Source organism: Desmodus rotundus, chromosome 3 (assembly GCF_022682495.2).
Source record: "Desmodus rotundus isolate HL8 chromosome 3, HLdesRot8A.1, whole genome shotgun sequence".
Taxonomy (NCBI): domain Eukaryota; kingdom Metazoa; phylum Chordata; class Mammalia; order Chiroptera; family Phyllostomidae; genus Desmodus; species Desmodus rotundus.
The window spans coordinates 180,687,666-180,707,354 of record NC_071389.1 but is presented as its reverse complement, the minus strand read 5'-3'; the positions used below and the strand labels follow the sequence as shown (position 1 = coordinate 180,707,354).

Here is a 19,689-nt window from a genome sequence, read left to right as displayed (position 1 = left end):
TTTACATCCCAACATATGCAGGCTAAATTCACATCCTAAAGTATGCCCAGAAGTCTAACCTAAGGCATGAGATTTTCTCTCCCAAGGGAAAATCTACCTGCAGGAGGGAGATCTCTCAAATTTGATGGAGAATAGAAATTATGATAAGAACTCCTCAAACGGAAGCCTAATCTCACAAAAACACCTCATAGGATAGTCTAAGAATAAATGATCTAGGAATTAAACCATCACAAAGGCACCACAAAGGAAATGCCTTGACTACTCATAACAGAACTAATACCCGTAAGTTCTTGCTCCCTAAGTGAATTTCTTTCAGTCTAAAAGGTTAGAGAAAAATGCCTCAGCAAGGCTATACTATCAGATTACACCCAATTTATCCCCATTTAAGGATTCACTTTCTGATTTCCAAGGCACAAAGGCAGCAAAGGAAATATAAAAAGCCATGGAAGCCACAAGACTCTTGTGCTACTACTGAACTAAGCAATCTAGTTCTCTGACAGAAGAGGGAAAAAAAATCAATGAGTACATAGAAGCCACTGTTTGGTCTTGGAAACAGTCCAGAATGTTGGCACCAATGACAAGATTAAGGTCAGAGACCTCGTGATGCCCTGCTAGTCACCACACTTTCTCCATCTTCCGTTCATCCCACATGGGTGCTACTGGAAACCAGTCAGCTGAGAAGGATTCTCCTTAGCAAAATGAAAACAAACGGAATCCTAGGACTTGACCAAAATGCATAGAATGTCATAGTTAAAACTGCAGAAATCAAATAGAGAAAAAGTAAAATGGTTATAAAACATTTGAAGGGACCATTCCATTTACTATTTGTTAGAAGTTGGGAATGCTCGACTTCTGGGTAAAATGCCCAGAACGGTTATAACCCTTATGTATTATAATTAAATCTTTTCCGTGTGTGTGTGTGTGTGTTACTAGGAGAAGCAACACCAATATATCTAGGACTAGACCAGGACTCCACGCAATAAGAAAAAATCTCTATCAAATATATTGTGGTCTTGACAGGGACGGACTTCGTCTAGCCATGGTTCTCCTTCAGGATCTTAGGATGGGGTGATGTTGAAGATGGTTAGAGACTAAACGTAATGTGTTGGAGTCCTCAGCTCTATTTCTCTTCCAAATACTTGGCTAAGACTCAGTGACAGGAAAACACTTCAGTGTGGCCTTGGGATGAATGGATGCTTGGAATCACATGGCACTGCCCCTCCAGCTTTTCTGAGCTGCTCACCTGGCGCCAGAGAACTGGCAGATAAGTTTCTGGAGCTTTTCTCACTGCCAAGGTGGGAAGAGGGTAACGCATCACAGTTGGAGTGAGGGACATACACAAATCCAGAGATTTCAGGACAACCCAAGTTACTAACTGGCAGGTGCACCCATGACTGTCTTTTCAGAGGCCCTACGTACAGATTCATCCGACGAGGACGAGCCTTGAGCCCCCTAGCCATTGACTCCGTGCCCCACCGTCGCCCTCTCCCGGGCTCCACTATACCGAGACTTTAATGAGGCGCCCCTCAGGCGAAAAGAGAGGATGCAATGAATGTGAGACCCCCGCGCCCCTGCCCCGCCCGTGGGATGCTGGCTGTGGCTGGTGCAGGAGAGAGGTACTGCCGCCCTCCCTGCGGGTGGTCAGGTCTGGGGGTAACGCGCAGTGGTGTTTCCCCGCGTCGCTACAGCTGCTGCAATGCGCCATTTTCCGTCGCGCAGAGTCTGGCGCTGGCAGTGAGAGTTGGCAAGGAATGTCGAGCCCCCCACACGACAGTCAACTCACATTTCTCTGACAGGGGGAGGGTCAGTCTCCTCTCCGGAAGATGCGGCAAGAAACCCAGCGAAGGGAACGATGAGGCTGAAGTGGACGGAACTGCAGAGCTCTGTACCCAGATGACCACCTGGAGGTCTAGCTGCAGTGGAACTTACTGCAGCTGCCGTGCGGGTCCTGTCTTTATTAGTGCCGGCCACGCCTTCCCGAAAGGGTTGACAACCCCGTAGCCCAATCCACGCCCGGGACAAGCGCCAGTCGGGAAGCGACGCTCGAGCAAACCGGCCAATCAAAGCTTCCCTCTCACCCCGACTCCGGAAAGGAGCGGTTGGGAGGCTCATTCACTGACCAACACTATAGCTGGCTTATCTGTCTAACAGAGGACCTGGCGTTGTGGAAATACGCGCCTGCCCTCTGGAAGGGCAACTCCAACAGTTTGAGTTAGGCCTTTTTTGGTGTCTCCCAGCCAATCGCTTAACTGTTTCTGAAGTCCGGGCTTGCCCAAGGCCCCAGCGCCCGCAGCTGCCGGCAATCGTGTCGCTTCCGCCGACAGCTGTGAGTGGGTCCCCGCTCACAGTGGCGGGGACTCTGGAGTCCTAGGGAAGGTAGTGGTTGGTCAGTCTACGCACATCCCTGTCGTCCAGACCTGCCCGCCTGGCCTCCTCTGAGGAGGCCGAATCCATCAAGGCAGAACAGCCCATACAAAACGATACCTTATATGCCAGATATTAGACCACTGCAGTAATTGAATATGTGCAAGACAGGCCCTGCCCTCGGTGGGGATGAGGCTTAGCTCAGTGGGAAGACAGACACGGATACACATTAAACCAAGCAAAAGCAAAAAGTAAAAATATTATGAGTTCTGAGACTTAGCCAAATCAAAGTAAAAGGACCTTAAAAAGCTGTCCCTTGCCTCCTTCCATTTTCCAAAGCAGTGATACTCAACCGCAATATAAAACCTCTGGGGAGCTTCTAAAAATATGAATGCTTAGGACCCTAGCTCTGATTGATTTCATGGGTCTAGGATGGGTCCTAGTCTTACTTTATTTTATTTTTAATTTTTTTTAAGGCTTTGAGCCCTGGCTGGTGTGGCTCAGTGTATTGAGGGCTGGTGTGTGAACCAAGGGGTGGCCGGTTCCATTCCCAGTCAGGGCACATGCCTGGGTTGTGAGCTGGGTCCCCAGTTTGTGGTGCGCAAGAGGTAACCACACATTGATGTTTCTCTTTCTCCTTACCTTCCCCTCTCTCTAAAAATAAATAAATAAAGTATTCTTTAAAAAAAGTTTACAGGCTGTGAGAAGTTTCTACATGTGGCCAGGATCAAACAGCTCTGGCCTACAGGGTTTAAAAAAAAACCCTCATATATATATATATGTTCTTCATCCTGGCTGGACTTCTAGTACTTTGGCACTATTTTTCTACCCAAACTTATTTCCTGTTATTAGAAAAAGATTAGTTATGTGTTAATGATCATTAACTTAGTTCTATGAATCTGTCAGTAGTTCCCACCTTTGTTCATACATCTATGTTCCCATGACAATGCTGCCCCCCATTTCCTCACCCACATGACTTATTTTTGTCCATCAAATCTCCTACCCATAGATTTTATTGTTCATACTTAACGTTGATTTCCCATGTCCATCAGCTGAACTTTTCCAAGACTCAGTTCAAATGTCATCTTTTCAACAAATACCTTTTCTGACTACTCCCCACTCCCAGCCAAGAAAGAACTCTCATAGAAGTCTCTAATTTTCTTATGTAATTACCATATTCAAATTCATATTGTTTACATACATATCTCAAATAGAATGAAAGCTACTGAGAGCTGGGAATCAATCCTGATTTAGTGATTTATGTCCTCTAAATAACCTTGCACATAATGGTTCAGTATTCATTGAATGAAAATGTTTCATTCAATGAACATAGTTTCACACCTAAAATGAGACTGTTCTGTCCTTAAAAACAAGACCTTTTGTAGTTTCACAGCAGGAAGCATTCTATAAATGCCCATTGAACTGAACTATCAATTTTCTCTTCATTAATAATCACATATTCTAGCAAAACATGTACATGTAATTCTTCAGAGCACCTTGCCCTTAACAGTATAAAATATTTGATTTTCTCCTCTCTAATCCCACTAAATCATGTAAAGTATTCCAGAGCCACTTATATTTCACACCAACCTCTCCATTCTTATATCTAGCTTCTCTCCAGCCATCCCTTTGAAAACTCTTCCATACGATGAGCCGGACACTCTTTAATATTTCTGTAAGACCCAGGATCATAATATATGTTCACACATACCCATTAATCCATTTCTCTGAAACCCACTTTTCACTTAATCTAGTTTCACTTCTGTTGAGCCTACCAAAAAAAGTGCGAAGAAAGGCATGAAAGGTTACTGAGGTAGACTGCAAATATGGCTGTTGACAATTCTTCACACCCCTGTATAAGTGCATGCTCCCAATCTATACATGGAGTGCATTCACTTAGAGCGTTGAATCTGGGCTGGCCTGTGGCTTATTTTGACTGTTAGAATACAACACAAGTGATCATGAAACCTCTTGGCCTATGCCTATCAAGTCTCGCAGTTTTGATCTTTAACTTTGGGATCAAGCCTCCATGTAAAGAAGTTTGGGCTAGACTACAGAGTAAGATCATGTGGAAAAAGAATCTCAGCCACCCCAGCTGAGTCACCAGACTTATCAGTGAAGACATCTTGGACATTCTGGCTCTGGCCAAGCTCCCAGCTGAATACAACATGACTGACCCCAGCCCATACCAAATGGGAGTAGAATCACACTTCTAATCCCAAACAACCTAGAGAGATGAATTAATAAACTGTTGTTTTCAGTCACTAAGTTTTGGGGTGGATTGTTATTTAATGATAATTGAAGCAAGTACTTACTTGAAATGATTTGGATCAAATAAGAGATCTAATATCTTAATTATTCTACCTTCAAATACAAACTCTGATATGTAATATTTTAAAAACGTATTTCCATTCATTTCTTCAAGTTTTTCTAATTCTTGACAACTACACACACTTCAGAGGAGTGTCATTACCATTTAAACTTGCCAAACTCTGTACTAAGTATTTTACATGCATACTTTCATTCCTCACACAACCCTATCAAGAAAGTATTATATTATTCCTACTTGACAGGCTAAAAAAACAAAACAAAACTAGCCTAATAGAAGTTGACTACTTTATCTAGGGCCACAAGAATAGTGGTAGAGCTTGAGTTTAAATCCAGACCTGTCTGACTCCAAACACTATGTCCTTAATCAATAGTCTATACCAGAGACCTTATGCTAATCAACCAAAAACTCCTCCCAGGAAACACAACAGTGCTTTTAACTCACATAAAAGATTTCTTTAAAAGCAACACTGCAAATGCTTTCCCTAGTGTCATACTATACTTCATTATAATTAGACCTATCTTGCCATCTTTCAACATACTGTTCTCTCATGGTGCACCTTATTGTTCTTTCTCCCTTTGAAATGTTCTACCACTTTTTTCTCTCCTTACTAAAACCCAACCTCTTCTACGAAACCTCTCCTGATTAGACCTAATACATTTTTATCTAGGTCACTTAGCATCCACATCAGTGTTTTCCAAATATGTGTAATTAAAATCACCTAAGGACTTTTAAGATTATAATTACCTAAAATTAGAGGAGTCATACTTTGAAAAATCAAAAGCCCAGAAACAATATACCGTAAAGGTTTATCAAAATGGGACTGACTAAATCATTGTGGATTATAATGTTAAGATATAATATAATAATATAATATAATGTAATATGGTATATGAATGTATATAATGTTATTTTATAATAACATCCAAGTTATATTAAGTGAAATCAAGGCACAGAACTGTGTATGAAATCCAATTTTTTTGAAGGAGATATACAGTTTTTAATACAAACTTGTACATGCACAGTATATGTGAAAGAATAAGAATCTTGTAAAGAGTGGTTGCCCCTGTGAAGGAACAAAAAATCAGTTGAGAAAATTTCTCATCTGATTACCCTTCTGTAATTTTTAAATTTGCACTGTTTGGATACTTTTGTGTGTGTGTATTGAACACACACACAGATGCCTAAGACTCAGCTCAGCTCCACAGATCACAGATCTTTGGGGACAGGGACCAGGCTTTGGAAATTGTTAAATTATCGAGATGATTCTGATGATCAGTCAGGCAAAGCATTCATATGGTACTTAATGCCTCATATTAAAGTGTACATTAGAGACTATTAACTTTATATCCTAACTAGAAAAGCATATGCAGGGAGTGGGTGAAGGATATAATTTTTTGTTTCTTCTACAATTCTCAGCTCAGAAAAACTACCCAATAAATATTTTTGTTGAGACTAGTACAGAAATATAATTCCATTTTTGTTACATTTCATTCCAGTGTGAAAGGGTTTTCAAAAATACATTTAACATCTAGTATTATGGGGCAATTAAAAATCACCACTTTCAATACATGAAACCTGTATGTCAAAAAGTGCCAACAATAATTTTTATTTTTTAAAGGCATACGTAAGGCTACACTGCAAAGGGCAAGTAGTAAAGTCCAAATCTAAGACTATAAGACTTAGGGATAAGTCTACAGGAATGAGTAAAAGTAGCATCTAGAGGAAAATAAAGTGTGTGGATAACAGATTTTAAAGAAGCCCTATTTTATTATGGAGAGCACACAAATTTCTTTCCTCACAATGAAAAGTGCTGTTTCCCTTCTCTAAGAGATATGCCTCTTCCACAGTCCCCAGCTTTCTCCTCTATCGGAACTTTCCATGCCGGTTAAAGTGTTTGTAGAGATAGCTGATGCGTTTGTTAAGGTTGTGCAGGTCATCAAAGAACATCCGATTTCCAACCATTTTCTTCTTTCGGATACAACGCTGCAATTCATTCCCCTTCCAGCCTCGAAGCCACTTGGGCCCCCTGATTAGTTGTCTGGGGTGTGTTTCAAAATTTCCTGTGTAATGTGAGAGAACGTGTTAGTTCCAAGGCAACACAGTCTTGACCAGCTAAGCCATCAGCATACAGTCTTCCTGAGCAGCGCCTACAGACAAGACACGTCAGACTACCGAATCAAGAGCACAGACGCTGGAGCTTAAATTCTGGCACTGCCATTTACCAGCTTCGGAAAAATTACTTAACCTCTTTGTGCCTCAGTTTCCTCACTTGTAAAGTGAAAAGGTTATAAGGCGGGTTACATAAGTTAATACATGTGGGGCGCTCAGAACAGTGCCCAACGTAGCGTAAACAGCCACATAAGTGTTTGCTCTGCTATTGAGCAGGGTACTATTCTCCACAGGTGAGAAAAAGAAGCTGTTGCGGCATAACTGCCATTCTTAAATGTTGTACAATGGAGTCGAGTCTTACCCAGGATCCCGATGTTATCATACACCCCGAACATGGCCCTCTTCTCGTTCCAACGATCAACCACTTTGCGGGGCGGAACCGTGACCCTTACAAAATACATTCCAGGAACACCTAGGGATGAGGAAGAAGAAGGCTGAATCGGGGCTGCTTATTGAGAAGCAGTTTCCACAGCGTGTCTCCACATTCGCCACTTACCCAGAGAGAAGCTTCTGCAGGCCAGGGGCACCCAGCTCCACAGGCGCCTTCCCGCACCCAGAGCGAGGCTCCCTGCCATTGTTCTCGTCTCCCCTTACAATAGCACACCGCCCTAGCACGGAGTGCTGACCAGACGTGACCTTCAACGAGATGACAAGAACCGCTCACGTTGGCCTCACAGGCGCACTAGTTGGTCAAAGCCATTCTCGGCCTTACCCAGGTAGCTTTGCGCTCAGAGACCTCCTAGGCTCCTCCTCCCCCAGCCACAAGCTCCGCCTTCCGCGTCTGGCGCACTAAGGCCACCGTGTGTCACTCACACCCCGCCCCTCCTAGGCGCTTCCGCTGTGCGGACGGGAAGCCTCGGAGCGCGAGAACAGCTGAGGTACTCACTGCGTCGTCTAGGGCGTCCCAAAACTGAGTTTCAAGAAAAGGCACTCTTTCATTTCCTTAGTTGTCCCTCAACTGTGAGGGAGATGAAGGGCCAGACCCCGGAACCCAGAGCTTCCTTTCTCTATTCCTCACGCTAATTCTACGCTGCCGCCTGGTTTGTGTTTTTTTTTTCTTTTTAAAATTACCCCTATTGTACAGGGGAGGAAATCGGGATCAGAGAGTGAAGTGACCTGCTGGACGTCACAAAGCTAAGAAATGGCGGAACTTGGACTGGAGTCTAAACCTAAATCTCGGCCCGGACTTGCTGCCTGTCCTGGGGTTGACTGAGTGGGTCACTAGCCCAAGGGCTCTACCACTGCCCAGGTAGAAACGCGGTATCTCTGGACGACAATGCCTAGGACTTCTCCCACCACCTAGGGGAAAAGGACCCCATAGGGAATGCGCCTGCCGCAGGACTTGGGGGCTGGGGGCGGGATCCTAAATCTAGGCTCCGCCCCTCTCTAGGCTCCGCCCCTCTCTAGGCGGTGCGGCCGGGCTTTCCGGGTCATCCGCTGTGATTGGCCGGTTTCTTCAGCGGAAGTCGGGATTGGCCCCTTTTCAGCCGTTGAGATTTAAACTTCACTTTTGTTGCTTTGCCCGCGCGTTGCACAGGCAAGTTTTTACCTCCTTTTGCCGAGGATTGGCCAGTTTTATCTACCCGCTTGAATTCTGCCCCGCTGATTGGTGAGTATTGCGCACGCCCTGTTTTTTCCTCATTTCAGATCTACAGCCCGAGTCCCAGGGACGGCCGGGTGAGGTTCTCGGGTAAGGAAGATGTGGTGTTAAGGAGAGCAGATAATGAAAGACTGGGGAAAGAGGGTAAGGGGTAATATGGCGTGGTGTTAGGCAGCATAGGAGAGGCAGGGTTGTCTAGTGGGTATATCCCTGGGGTACGATGTGGAAGAAACAATAAGTCTGATAGATCAGCAGAATTTGGGTAAATCCTTTAAGCTTTCTTAGCTTCGTTTTCCTCGTATGTAAATTGGTTTGTATTATGCAGTCCTTGAAAGTGGGATTTGGAGAACTAGATCAGATATGATATATTCAAAGGGCCTAACAGAACCTGGCACACAGTAAGCAAGCAATAAATGTTCGTGTTCTTTCATTCTGGAGCCAGGAAACCCACTTGCCCTTGCCAGGCCACTGTTCTGGCCTTAGGTGAGACAAGAAGCTTTACCCATAAAAACAAAAAATAATGCAAACATAAGGCATTAATATGCTGCTTTACAGTTCTATAAATAATCAGAAACTAGTAACCCCCTTTTACAGATGAGGCCTATGGCATGACCAAGTGGCAGAGTCATGAGTAAAATTAGATTCTACTCCAGGGTTGATCTCACGTCTTCTAAGATAATGTTATCAGCTTGATGTAAGACTAAAAAGCATTATATATTGGAGGGGGGAAATAATAGAACCAGAAAAAAAGACAGACCTTAGATACAGGTGCTGACCTATTTTCTGTTTGATTTCCAGCCCTGAGAGCCAGTGGGAGAAGGATGTCTTCCCAACTGTATGAGTTCCATCTGCCCTTAGCCCCAGAAGAATTGTTGAAAAGTGGAGTGGTGAATCAGTATGTTGTGCAAGAGGTACTGTCCACCAGAAATCTTCCATCGCAGCTTAAAGGTAAGACTCCATAGCTGCCACTGTGCCGAGCCCTTCAAAACAACCATCCCACACGTAATTCTGCCCCGCTACCCCACTACCCCACTAAGTTCCATGAGGGCAAGGGACATGTCTTTTGTGTTCCCTAATGTTGTCTCCCTACATTGCATAGTAGGATGCATTACGGGAGGAGTGCACTCACTGACCACCGTATCTCTATTATTCAATGAACAGTTTTAGTGTACATGGAGAAAAATTATTTATTACCTCTTACCATAGCCAAAATAAAGTCCTGATGGATTCAAGAGTTACAGAAGACAGCTTTCTCAGAGTGCCTGGGACTTCCTGACTTGTTTCAAATAACACTTTTTTTAGTCTAGAATTCTTGGTTCCAAGATTATGCAATAATGGAAAAAAAAAATATATATATATATATATATATATATGTACAGCTGCGACACTGTAAAATATGTACAATGCAGTTACCTGCTAAAATCTATAGATAGGCAAGGACATTTTATGCATTATTAATATTAAGCAAAACCCCATAATGTCACTGTAATTATTGGAAGTGGTCTTGTATCAGTTACGTTGCTTTGGAGAGGAACACAAAGACTCTGAAGCCAAGCTCCCTGGATTTGAATCCTGGTTCTACCACTCTGACCTTGAACTAGTTACTTAGTCTCTCTGTGCTTCAGTTTCCTCATATGTAAAGATAAGAATAACAACCAGTCTTCTACAACAAAAAGGGTCAGTTAACACAGCAGCTTGATAATCTAACTCCAATTTATCTCTTCTTAGCCTTCCCATCATGGTTGCCAGATGGCAACACCTTGCTCTCATGTCCAGAGGTAGAAGGGGGATTTTCTATCTTGTACTTTTTCTTCTTTATCTTTAAAAATTTTACCAGAAGCTGCTCAACAGATTTAGCCAGAATTGGATCATGTGCTATTTCCCTAACTAGTTACTAGTAAGGGAAAGGAATTACCCAGATTGGCTAAATTGATCAAAATTATTATCTAGGAGCCTCCCTAAACCTGGACACATAACCATGTGGTAAACAAGGAATAAGTTGGAGTGTGGAGGTCAGCTGTAGGGTGGCCAACCCACAGAGTCACAGATGGACTATTCTCTCCTTATTGTACAGGTGTACTCGCCACCAATGGCACATGCCGCACCCTGGAGCAAACTTTGCTTCAGTTATTGTAATGCGTTACTTTTTTTTAAATGGATGATCACTGTGTTTAAGAGTCTTTTTTATAACAGTTGCATTGCTTTTGGTGTTTAAAGTTCTTACGAGTTCTATAAATATATAAGATCAAATCATTTAATTTGTTCAACAAGTATGTGCTGATGATATGCTATGTGCCAGGCACTGTTCTAGGCCCTGGCAACATAACAGCAAACCAAACAGACAAGATGACAAAGTGCTCTCAAGGCTCTCAACAAGTAATAAATAAATATCGGGTTGTAAGTATCAACAAGTAAAATAAAACAAGATAAAAAAGGTACCGTGTACCAAGGTAGGGTCTGGCATTTTATGTTGGATGATCAGAGAAAGCTTGCTAATAGGTGATATTTGAGCAGAAACCTTAAAAATGAGGGAGTGACCTATGTAGATCTCAAGAAAGGACATTCCAAGCAGACAGAAAAGCCAGTGCCAAGGCCGTGAGGTGGAAAAATGCCAATATGGTTGGAGTGTGGAGTAAGCTAGGAAGAAAGCAGTCAGGTGGGAAGTAGTGCAGATTATTCCAGAGTCTTTTTCCTCAAAGTGTGGTCTTCAGGACCTGCAGCATTAGTATCAAAATTTAGGAGCAAATTAGAAATGCTGGATGAAGACAAGTCCCAGAACTACGGAATCAGAAAGTTCATTTTTTAAGATCCCCAGGTAACTCAGATGCACATCAAGTTGGAGAAGCGCTGATCTAGAGTCTTTTAAGTCGTGGTAAAGACTTTAGTTTCAGAGTGGGTGAGTCTGAAAGCCTTTGGGTGTTGAGCATGGGAGTGATGTGGTTTAATCTTTTAAAAGGATCAGTGTCTACTCTGTTGAGGAGACACTGTAAAGGGCAAGGGAAGAAGCAGAGAGACTATAAGAGGCTAATACAGGTAGCTTGCTGGGGGCGATAGCACTGGAGAGGATCATAAAAGGTTAAATTCTGAATGTATTTTGGAAGTTGAGCCAACAGGATTGTTGTTGGATCAGATTGGATTTATAGGGCTAGAAAAAGAATAATCTGGGATTACAGGACTTTTTGACTTGAGCAACTAGAAGAATGGGATTGTCATTACTGAGTCCGGGATATGAGAGGAGCAGGTTTAGTCTGGAGTTCTGGGGAGAGGTCCTGGCTAAAGATGTTTGAGGTGTAATATTCAGCACGTATAGGGCATTTAAAGACATGAGATTGGAGTGAATGTAGATAGAGAAGAAAAGCAATTTGAAGTAAGACCTGAGACAAGTCCAACATTTAAAGGCTGGAGAGGTGAGAAAGATCCAGTAGAAGAAACTAAGGGCCAGTCAGTCATTGAGACAGAAAGTAAATGAAGAAGCTAAAAGGAAGCTAAAGTAAGAGAGTATTTCAAAAAGGAAAGGAGAGCTCAATTGCAAACTAAGAGTACTGGATTTAGCAATGTGACAGTTGCTGGCAACCATGGTATAAGCTGTTTGAGGGAAGTGGTGGAATAGGCTTGTGAGGAAATGGGAGGAGAGATTAGAGATGGTGGTCTCAGTTTTGCTTTAAGGAGTATCAGAAATGGGGTAGTAGGTAGATTCAAGGGGGGATTTTTTTTCTTCTGTTTTGTAAGGTAAGCATATGTATATGCTGAATGGGAATGATCAGAGAGGGAAAAGCTGGTGATGCAGAAGGGAGAGGAAACCGTTGTTGAAGCAGTATCCTTCAGTAAGTAGGTAAGAGAATGTGTGATGTCATGCACAGGGGGAGGAACTGGTTTTCTTAGAGCGTGGACAAGTTATCTGCAGTAGCAAAAGAGAAGGCAGTGTATGAGCACAGATGCAGGTAGTGTCGGTAAATAAAGAAGTTGGGGCAGCAGGAATTTCTTTTTCTGTCCAGTTCTATTTTCTCAGTGAGATAGGAAGTGATATCTTTAACTGCGGGTGACTTGGGGAAGAAGGTCTTGATGTAAGGTGCAGAGGAAAGGTGTGGAAAATTGCCTACAAGAAAGTGAATAGGCCTAGGAATTTGTAATAGGCTTACCAGGAAATACTAAATCATAAATTTAAAGTGAGAATAGTCAGCATGGTTGTGTGTTTTTCCAAGCCATTTTTAATTGTGTGGTTACATGAATGGAGTAAGAGTCAGTTGGACTTAATCCAGATTTGCCAGGGGTGTAAGTGTGTTAGTGGGAAAAAATTAGAAATATCGTATCTAACAATAGCAGAATAGTTTGTTGATAGATACATACATTCAGTGGAATGTTATGTGGTCATTAAAAATTGTTTACAAACATTTTATAATCTTACTGTAATATTAAGTCTTAAAAAGCATAACAGGAGTGAATGTGTGATGACCTCAACAATGGAAATACTGTGCATAAAAGACAGAGTGAAAAAAAAATAGCCAAATGTTAGCAGTACTTGTTTCTTTTCCATTTTTCTGTATTTTCCAGATTACAGATGATGGTTTGTAAGAGTGGTAAAGAGCATACATATACTGATTTACATTATATGCTAAGTATTGTTCTTATTGCTTCACATGGGTTATCTCACTAAATCTTTACCAAAAATTTTGAAAAGCCCTATGAGGTGTGATCTGTTACTACTACCAATTTATTTACAGAAGAGGAAACTGAGACTTAGTAAGCTGAGTAGCTTGGCCTAGTAAATGTTCAGGCCAAATGTAAGCCTAAAGGAGCATGACCCTAGAGTAGATCAGTGGGCCACGCTTCAGAGAAGTAAAGAGGGGTATGGTCCAAGGGAATCATTGGTTGTAATGAAATTTTTAAAAATTTGATAATTGGTAATCTTTGAGAAATCATTATTGGATTGGTAAATCTTAAAAACTAGATTGTAGAAATATTAGGCAAAATTTAATAAGGATATAATAATAAGGTCAAATGAAAGGCATTAGCTTTTTTCTTTGTTTTAAAGAAGGGAGACCTGAGCATGTTGGCAGGACAAGAGCAGCACGCCCCCCAGAGGATAAAACCAAAGGTGAAAGAGAGGAGATGAATCTTTGGGTTAGAGAGACGGGTTAGCCTTAGAAAAGAAAATCTTTTCACTGGAGTCTAAGGTGAAGAATGGGAAGATGTTGGGAGAGTGAATTGTAGGTAACATGAAGGATCCCATGCTTTAGGTCTCATTCTTTTTGGTAAAGTAGAAAACCAATCAATCTACTAGAGGAAGAGAGGCAAAGGGTAAGAAAAAGCATAAAGAGAATTTCCATCCGGCAATCATGGCCCAATTTGTCCATAACCTCGCAGAGAAGCCCCCAGTACTGATAAATGCTGCCGTGACTTACTCAAAACCTTGACTGGCCAAATTTTGGCACTATGCCAAGGTTGAGCTGATTCCTCCAACCCCTGCTGAGATCCCAACAGCTGTTCAGAGCTTGAAAAAAAATAGTCAATAGTGCTCAAATTGGTAGCTTCAAACAGCTCACAGCTAAGGAAGCTGTGCTGAATGGTTTGGTGGCCACTGAGGCGTGGATGTGGTCTTACATCAGCAAGATTGTAAGCAAGCGTGGCATCATTGGCTACAATGTTGGGAGATCAATCTTTAACATCTATTTCTTTTTGGTTTATTATTTGAATGTTCTTGGATCATGAATGATCAGAATGGTATTTGAATAAAAAAAGATTTCAAAAAAAAAAGAAGAAAAAAGAAAAAGCATAAAGAAAGAACATGCTCTGAGTATAGCACTAGGGAGTAGTAGAAATTGGAGGAAATTTTATTTTATTTTTTTAATTTATTTTGGAATTGGAGGGATTTTTGTTTTTTTTAACACTCACCCAAGGACATGTTACTGATTTTGGCGGGGGCGTGGGGGGGGGAGGGAGGGAAAGGGAAAGAGAGAAAGGAAGAGAAACTTCCATTGGTTGCCTCTTACATGCACCCCAACTGGGGACCAAACCTGCAACTTAGGTATGTGCCCTGACTGGGAAATGCAGTCTATAGAATGACACTTCCACCAACTGAGCCACACTGGCTGGGGCTAGAGTTGGAGGAAATTTTAAAATATCTTGTTAAAATCGCAGAAAACCAGGTGTACAACACAACACTGTATTGTATCGGGTCAACACCAACAGTGATAATGGAGTACAAGGTTCAAGCTTTATTTTCCAGGCAAACCAACCTGGTTTTGCAGGAGAGTTTGGTGGAATTCTTTCCCTTACAGAAAGAGTTAGGTATACAACTTGGTTCAAAAATTGATCCTAACTCCCATACTTCCTTGCTGCTCTTGCATGTTGTAAGACACAGTTAGACTCTACTCTCCTCTATGCTGAAGTTTTTATCTATACAATCAGGATGAAAAGAGCACTGAGTATGAGAATCAAAAGATGCTCAAAATGTAATATAAGTAGTAACAAATAAACCTAAGTATATTGCTAATGTTTGACATAATCACACTAAAGGAGTAGAGAAAGAAAGAACTAACCTAAGTAACTTTGAAAAGCATATTTTGACTATATACTATATACAGAAGAACTTTATGCAATTATTGCAAGTTAGGTAGCGAATTTATTTTTATGGGGGTGTGGGTTAGCAATTCTGAAACTGTTTCATGGGTATACTAGGATGAAGCAAATACATAAATGAAATATGAACTCGTGTGTTTAATATAGAGAGATAAAAATAGATTTGGGGGGGGTGTGTGTGTGTTCATACATTTATATCTTCCTTTTCTCTACTGAGAGGGCCTGAAAGCAATGATACTCCAATAGCAGTAAGCCTAACTAGTGCTTAGAACTTGGTTTCTACACACCATTCTCCCATAAAAGGATTCAGGACTCTGCTGAGAATGTTGGTGCCAGGACAGAGTCAGGGAAAGTAAAGATGAGCGGGAACATCTTGTGGTCCAAGAAAGTAAGATAATACAAGTGAAGGGGGTGTATTAAGACAGGCCAAGTTGAAGGAGCTCCCAGTGATCAAGTTCTTGGGATGATTTCAGCAACAAAATAAATAGTAATAGGAGTGGATTAAGACATAGAATAAAAGAAATATCCATGAATCCATTCTGATATAAAAAATAATTGAATAAATAAATGAGGGGAACAGGAGAGCTCATCCTCATAGTGGCATTCCCACTAGTGAGTGTACAAGGAAAGATGGAGACAGGAAAGTCACCATTTAGTAAATACCACAGTAATAATTGTGGCAGGTAAGAATCACTAATAGATGCTTAGGTTAGTGGGCAAAGGTGAGGACAAACAGAATATTTGCACAGTTTCAAAGTATTTCCCCGCAAGGTACTTATTAATTGTGAAGTGTAAAATAGTGACTGTACAGTAGGAACACCTGGCAAACACTGCCAAGTAATCAAAGTGAACATCACCACTAAGAAGACATTGACATCACATACTTCTTCATGTGACGCACCTGATGGACTCCACCTCCCTCCCATGGTAATTTGCCAAAAATGAATAACCTCAGTCTAGTCATGAGAAATTATCAGACAATCCCAAATTGAGGGACATTCTATACAGTAACTGACTAGTAGTCTGCTTCAGAAATGTTAAGATCAGGAAGAATACTTTGTGGTCTGCTAGACTGGATCCTGAACCAGAAAGGGGCACAGGTGGAACAGCTGGCAGAATTCAAGTAAGGTCTGTAGATTAGTTAATAGCATTGAATTAATTAATGTGAATTTTTTTTTTTTACTTAGAATAGGCCTTTGTACCATGTTATGTGTGATGTTAACATCATCTGGGAGGAAAGTACAGGAACTCTGTACTGGGTTTGACACTTCTGTAGTTTCAAAATTAAAAAATAAAAGATCTGAGTTTGTGTTCACTACTGCTCTAAGTTGGACAAGTCACATACCTACTCCGAGACTTAATTTCTTTTCGCATAAAATAGGCATGATATCCTTGCCTAACTCAGAGATATGATAAAACTCAAGTAAGGCTTTCATTGTAAAATAGGACAAAATGTAAGATGCTATGTAGGTTACACTGAAACCAGCTATTTCTTTTGTGATTCTACCCATAAAAGCAAATAACTCAATTTTCTGCCATGAATTGAATTTACTGAAAAGGCCTCTCCGCTCTGTATTGATCAGTTTCTTTCTTTCATCTCTAGCATTTCAGGCTGCCTTCCGAGCTAAGGGGCCCTTGGCTATGCTGGAGCACTTTGATACTATCTACAGCATTCTACAGTAAGTAAAGTGCCACTGGCACTTCAAAACGAACTGGTGGCTATTTGGCCTAACTTTGCATGTTAGCCCTGAAGTTTCAAATTATAGTTCAACAATAAATGGTTCTGGGTGCTGATATCTCTGCTGATGAGCATTTATGCCAGTTTGCTACCACATTCATTCAGTTGAGCAATTTCACGTGCATTTTTAGCCATTAGATTCTTCAAGTTGGATCTGATCTTAGAATAGGCTCTGCAGGTTCCTGTCTCACCCCTGCACTTTCTTTCCCTCATAGTCACTTTCGAAGTATAGATCCTGGCCTCAAGGAAGATGCCCTGGAATTCTTGATAAAAGGTGTTTATGGGTTGGGGGGTAGGGGTTGGAGGGTGTTTGTTGTTTTTTTACTACATTTTGTTGGCCACATGATGATATCAAGGCTGTGGTGATTCAGTTGGTTTGGCTAAGCCCAGGGACCTTTGACCTATTAAGGTCTGTAATCTTGGTGGGCAATGCAGAGTTGTGTGTGTTCGCTGTAAGGGCAGACCAACAAGAAATTCTTCCTCCTTTTGAACTACCTCTTTCATAGAGGTGATTCTGTCCAGTTGCCAGGAAGAAATTGTGGTAACTGGAGTGAGAGGATAGGGACAGGACATGTTCATGGAATCAGGGTCAGAGGTCCCAAAGGACTTAGCTTGTACTGTGGCCACTGAGAGATGAAACACAGATCTTTGGTAATCTGATGGCTGTGAGTGCAGGGTTTTTTGAAGTCGGGGTATTTTGAGGAAAGTGAATGAAACTGACTCCAGATTCTGCCCCTTGCAGTGGTGTCACGCCATGCTCAGGAGCTTCCAGCTATCCTGGATGATGCAACTCTGAGTGTACCAGATAGATGCGCCCACCTAAATGCCCTTAAAATGAACTGCTATGCTCTGATACGCCTCTTGGAATCCTTTGAGACCATGACCAACCAGACAGGTCTCATGGACCTGGACCTTGGGGGGAAGGTAAGTGGGAGTGCCTGGCTCACTTAATATGGGGCCTGGAAGGGTGGGGGAATTGATAGGAAAGAAGGGAATCCAATGATTCTGAGACTCCTTTCTGTTCTTGTTTAGGGTTTATGAGGAAGTGCTTATAAGTATCACAACATACCCTTCTATAACAAGCAGTTCTTTTATGTTTTGGAACTTATAATACTTCTTCTGTATTACCTTCAGCCTTGTCTCCATATTGAATAATTTAGGCACTCAGACTAGCAGCTCTTGACTCGTTTTTTTTCTTTTTTTTCCTAAATATATATGTGATCTTTTTTTAGAGCAAGAAAGCTCGGGCCAAGTCAGCCCATGGCTTTGAGTGGGAAGAGAAGAGGCAACCAGTTCTTCAGCTTTTAACACAGCTGCTCCAGCTGGACATTCGTCACCTGTGGAACCACTCAATAATTGAAGAGGAATTTGTCAGGTAGGCAGTTGAAATGACTACAGGTAATACTTAGCTTTGAGGAATGAGGACTCTCTTGCTAGATTTGCCTTTTACTGTTATTTTTTTAAAAGATTGTATTTATTCTAGAGACAAGAAGGGAAGGAGGGAGAGAGGGAGAGAAACAGCAATGTGCAAGAGATACATCCATCTGTTGCCTCTCCCATTCCCCCTACTAGGGACCTGGCCTACAGCCCAGGCATGTAAAATCAAATCGAACTGGCGACCTTTCAGTTTGCAGGCCTGCACTCAAACAAAATGAGTAGAAATCCAAAGACAAAGAAATCTCTGGGGCACTCCAGCATTAAGAAGGTGGGGTGATGAGGAGGGACCAGACAAAGAAACTGAGAGGAGAGTCTGGCATTCTGGAAGCCAAACAAAGCATGTTTCAAAGAGAAAGGAGTGATCCATTGTGTCAAATGGAGCTCAGAAGTCAATTAAGATGAGGACTGAATTGACCAGTATATTTAACAATGAGCCCTGGCTGGTGTGGCTCAGTTAATTGCACACCAGCCTGTGAACCAAAGGGTCACTGATTCGATGCCCAGTCAGAGCACATACCTGGGTTGCGGGCCAGGTCCCCAGTGGAGAGTGCATGAGAGGCAACCATACATTGATGTTTTTCTCCCTCTTTCTCCCTCCCTTTCTCTGAAAATAAATAAATAAAATCTTTAAAAAAAAAACAATGAGAAGTCATTGGTGACTTTGTCCTATCTTTTATCATATTACAGGGGTGGGACAAAAGTAGGTTTACAGTTGTTCATAAGGTAAGCAATACAGTAATTAATAAGTAACACAAGAATAAACTCTGTTCTGCATACTTATAACTGTAAACCTTCTTTTCCCCACCCCTGTATTCAGGTTCTATATCGGGATCATAAGTGGTTGGAAGTTGGTAATCTTAAAGGCCCAAGTACCTGTCTGGGGTCAGCAAAGCAACTTGGTGCAGAAGGTGGTAGATAAAACGAAGAAAACTAGAAGACTGTCACCTTGAGGGCAGTAGAAATAGAATGAATGAGGCAGAGTCCCAGTGTAACTGAATCTGGACAACTGATTTCAGCATCTCACTTTCTTCCTTTCTCAGTTTGGTTACTGGTTGCTGTTACCGCCTTCTGGAGAACTCCACCATTAGTCACCAGAAGAACCGTCCCACCCGGGAAGCCATAACACACCTGCTTGGTGTAGCCTTGACACATTATAACCATATGCTCAGTAAGTCAGTCCTTCACTTTCCCCCTTTTTCATTTTGCCCATAATGTCTCATGTTCAGAACTTCCACAGGTGCCACTGTGAAGATCATCCAGATGCTGCAGCACTTTGAACACCTGGCGCCTGTGCTGGTGGCGGCTGTGAGTCAATGGGCAACTGATTACGGAATGAAGAGCATAGTGGGAGAGATTGTAAGGTAATTCTTCCGCCTCTGAGTTTCTAATTCTCATTTCTCTCAGGGAGAGGTTAAAGAAAGATTGGAAATACAGTCTATTCTCTGTGCAGCACTAGATTCCTTCAGCTAT

At 41.9% G+C, this 19,689-nt stretch overlaps 3 protein-coding genes, 1 non-coding gene and 1 pseudogene across 16 annotated transcripts in view; 3 read left to right on the top strand and 2 right to left on the bottom strand.

The window, feature by feature from the left end:
* The window catches only part of VAMP1 (vesicle associated membrane protein 1), a 48,332-nt gene extending 46,399 nt beyond the window's left edge, over positions 1-1,933 (bottom strand). For all 6 annotated transcript variants that reach the window (XM_045186831.3, XM_024579184.4, XM_045186830.3 and 3 more), the window contains exon 1: positions 1,784-1,933. In XM_045186831.3, coding sequence (XP_045042766.1) covers positions 1,784-1,785 — 2 coding nt within the window. In that variant the 5' untranslated portion in view covers positions 1,786-1,933. The remainder of the gene's footprint in view (positions 1-1,783) is intronic.
* Positions 1,934-6,274: 4,341 nt separating this feature from the next.
* Positions 6,275-7,600, bottom strand: MRPL51 (mitochondrial ribosomal protein L51). The gene is made up of 3 exons (XM_024579330.4): positions 7,362-7,600; positions 7,167-7,277; positions 6,275-6,756 (listed from the first exon to the last, which is right to left on the bottom strand). Exons 1-3 carry the CDS (start codon positions 7,438-7,440, stop codon positions 6,560-6,562), a joined length of 387 nt encoding a protein of 128 aa, XP_024435098.2. The 5' UTR covers positions 7,441-7,600; the 3' UTR covers positions 6,275-6,559.
* Positions 7,601-7,699: 99 nt separating this feature from the next.
* Positions 7,700-19,689, top strand: part of NCAPD2 (non-SMC condensin I complex subunit D2) — a 27,757-nt gene continuing 15,767 nt past the window's right edge. For 2 of the 8 annotated variants that reach the window (XM_053921889.1, XM_053921887.1), the window contains exons 1-9: positions 7,700-8,114; positions 8,273-8,474; positions 9,264-9,413; positions 16,648-16,723; positions 16,998-17,056; positions 17,525-17,706; positions 18,015-18,157; positions 19,260-19,387; positions 19,457-19,580. In XM_053921889.1, coding sequence (XP_053777864.1) covers positions 9,287-9,413; positions 16,648-16,723; positions 16,998-17,056; positions 17,525-17,706; positions 18,015-18,157; positions 19,260-19,387; positions 19,457-19,580 — 839 coding nt within the window. In that variant the 5' untranslated portion in view covers positions 7,700-8,114; positions 8,273-8,474; positions 9,264-9,286. Of the gene's footprint in view, positions 8,115-8,256; positions 8,475-8,512; positions 8,610-9,263; positions 9,414-16,647; positions 16,724-16,997; positions 17,057-17,524; positions 17,707-18,014; positions 18,158-19,259; positions 19,388-19,456; positions 19,581-19,689 lie in introns of those variants that run through there. The other 6 variants (XM_053921888.1, XM_045186844.3, XM_071221080.1 and 3 more) reach the window with 6 other exon arrangements.
* LOC128780612 (ATP synthase subunit g, mitochondrial pseudogene) lies at positions 13,648-14,317 on the top strand (annotated as a pseudogene).
* LOC112322120 (small nucleolar RNA U85) lies at positions 17,120-17,447 on the top strand. Its single transcript, XR_002976610.1, has one exon. It is a non-coding gene; the product is annotated as a small nucleolar RNA U85 (small nucleolar RNA).

Coding starts and splice junctions, on each gene's coding strand:
- MRPL51 (XM_024579330.4), bottom strand. CDS start 7,440: ATGGCAGGGAGCCTCGCTCTGGGTGCGGGAAGGCGCCTGTGGAGCTGG. Junction 7,278..7,361: donor CTGCAGAAGCTTCTCTCTGG/GTAAGTGGCGAA, acceptor CCTCATCCCTAG/GTGTTCCTGGAATGTATTTT. Junction 6,757..7,166: donor TGATAACATCGGGATCCTGG/GTAAGACTCGAC, acceptor CACATTACACAG/GAAATTTTGAAACACACCCC.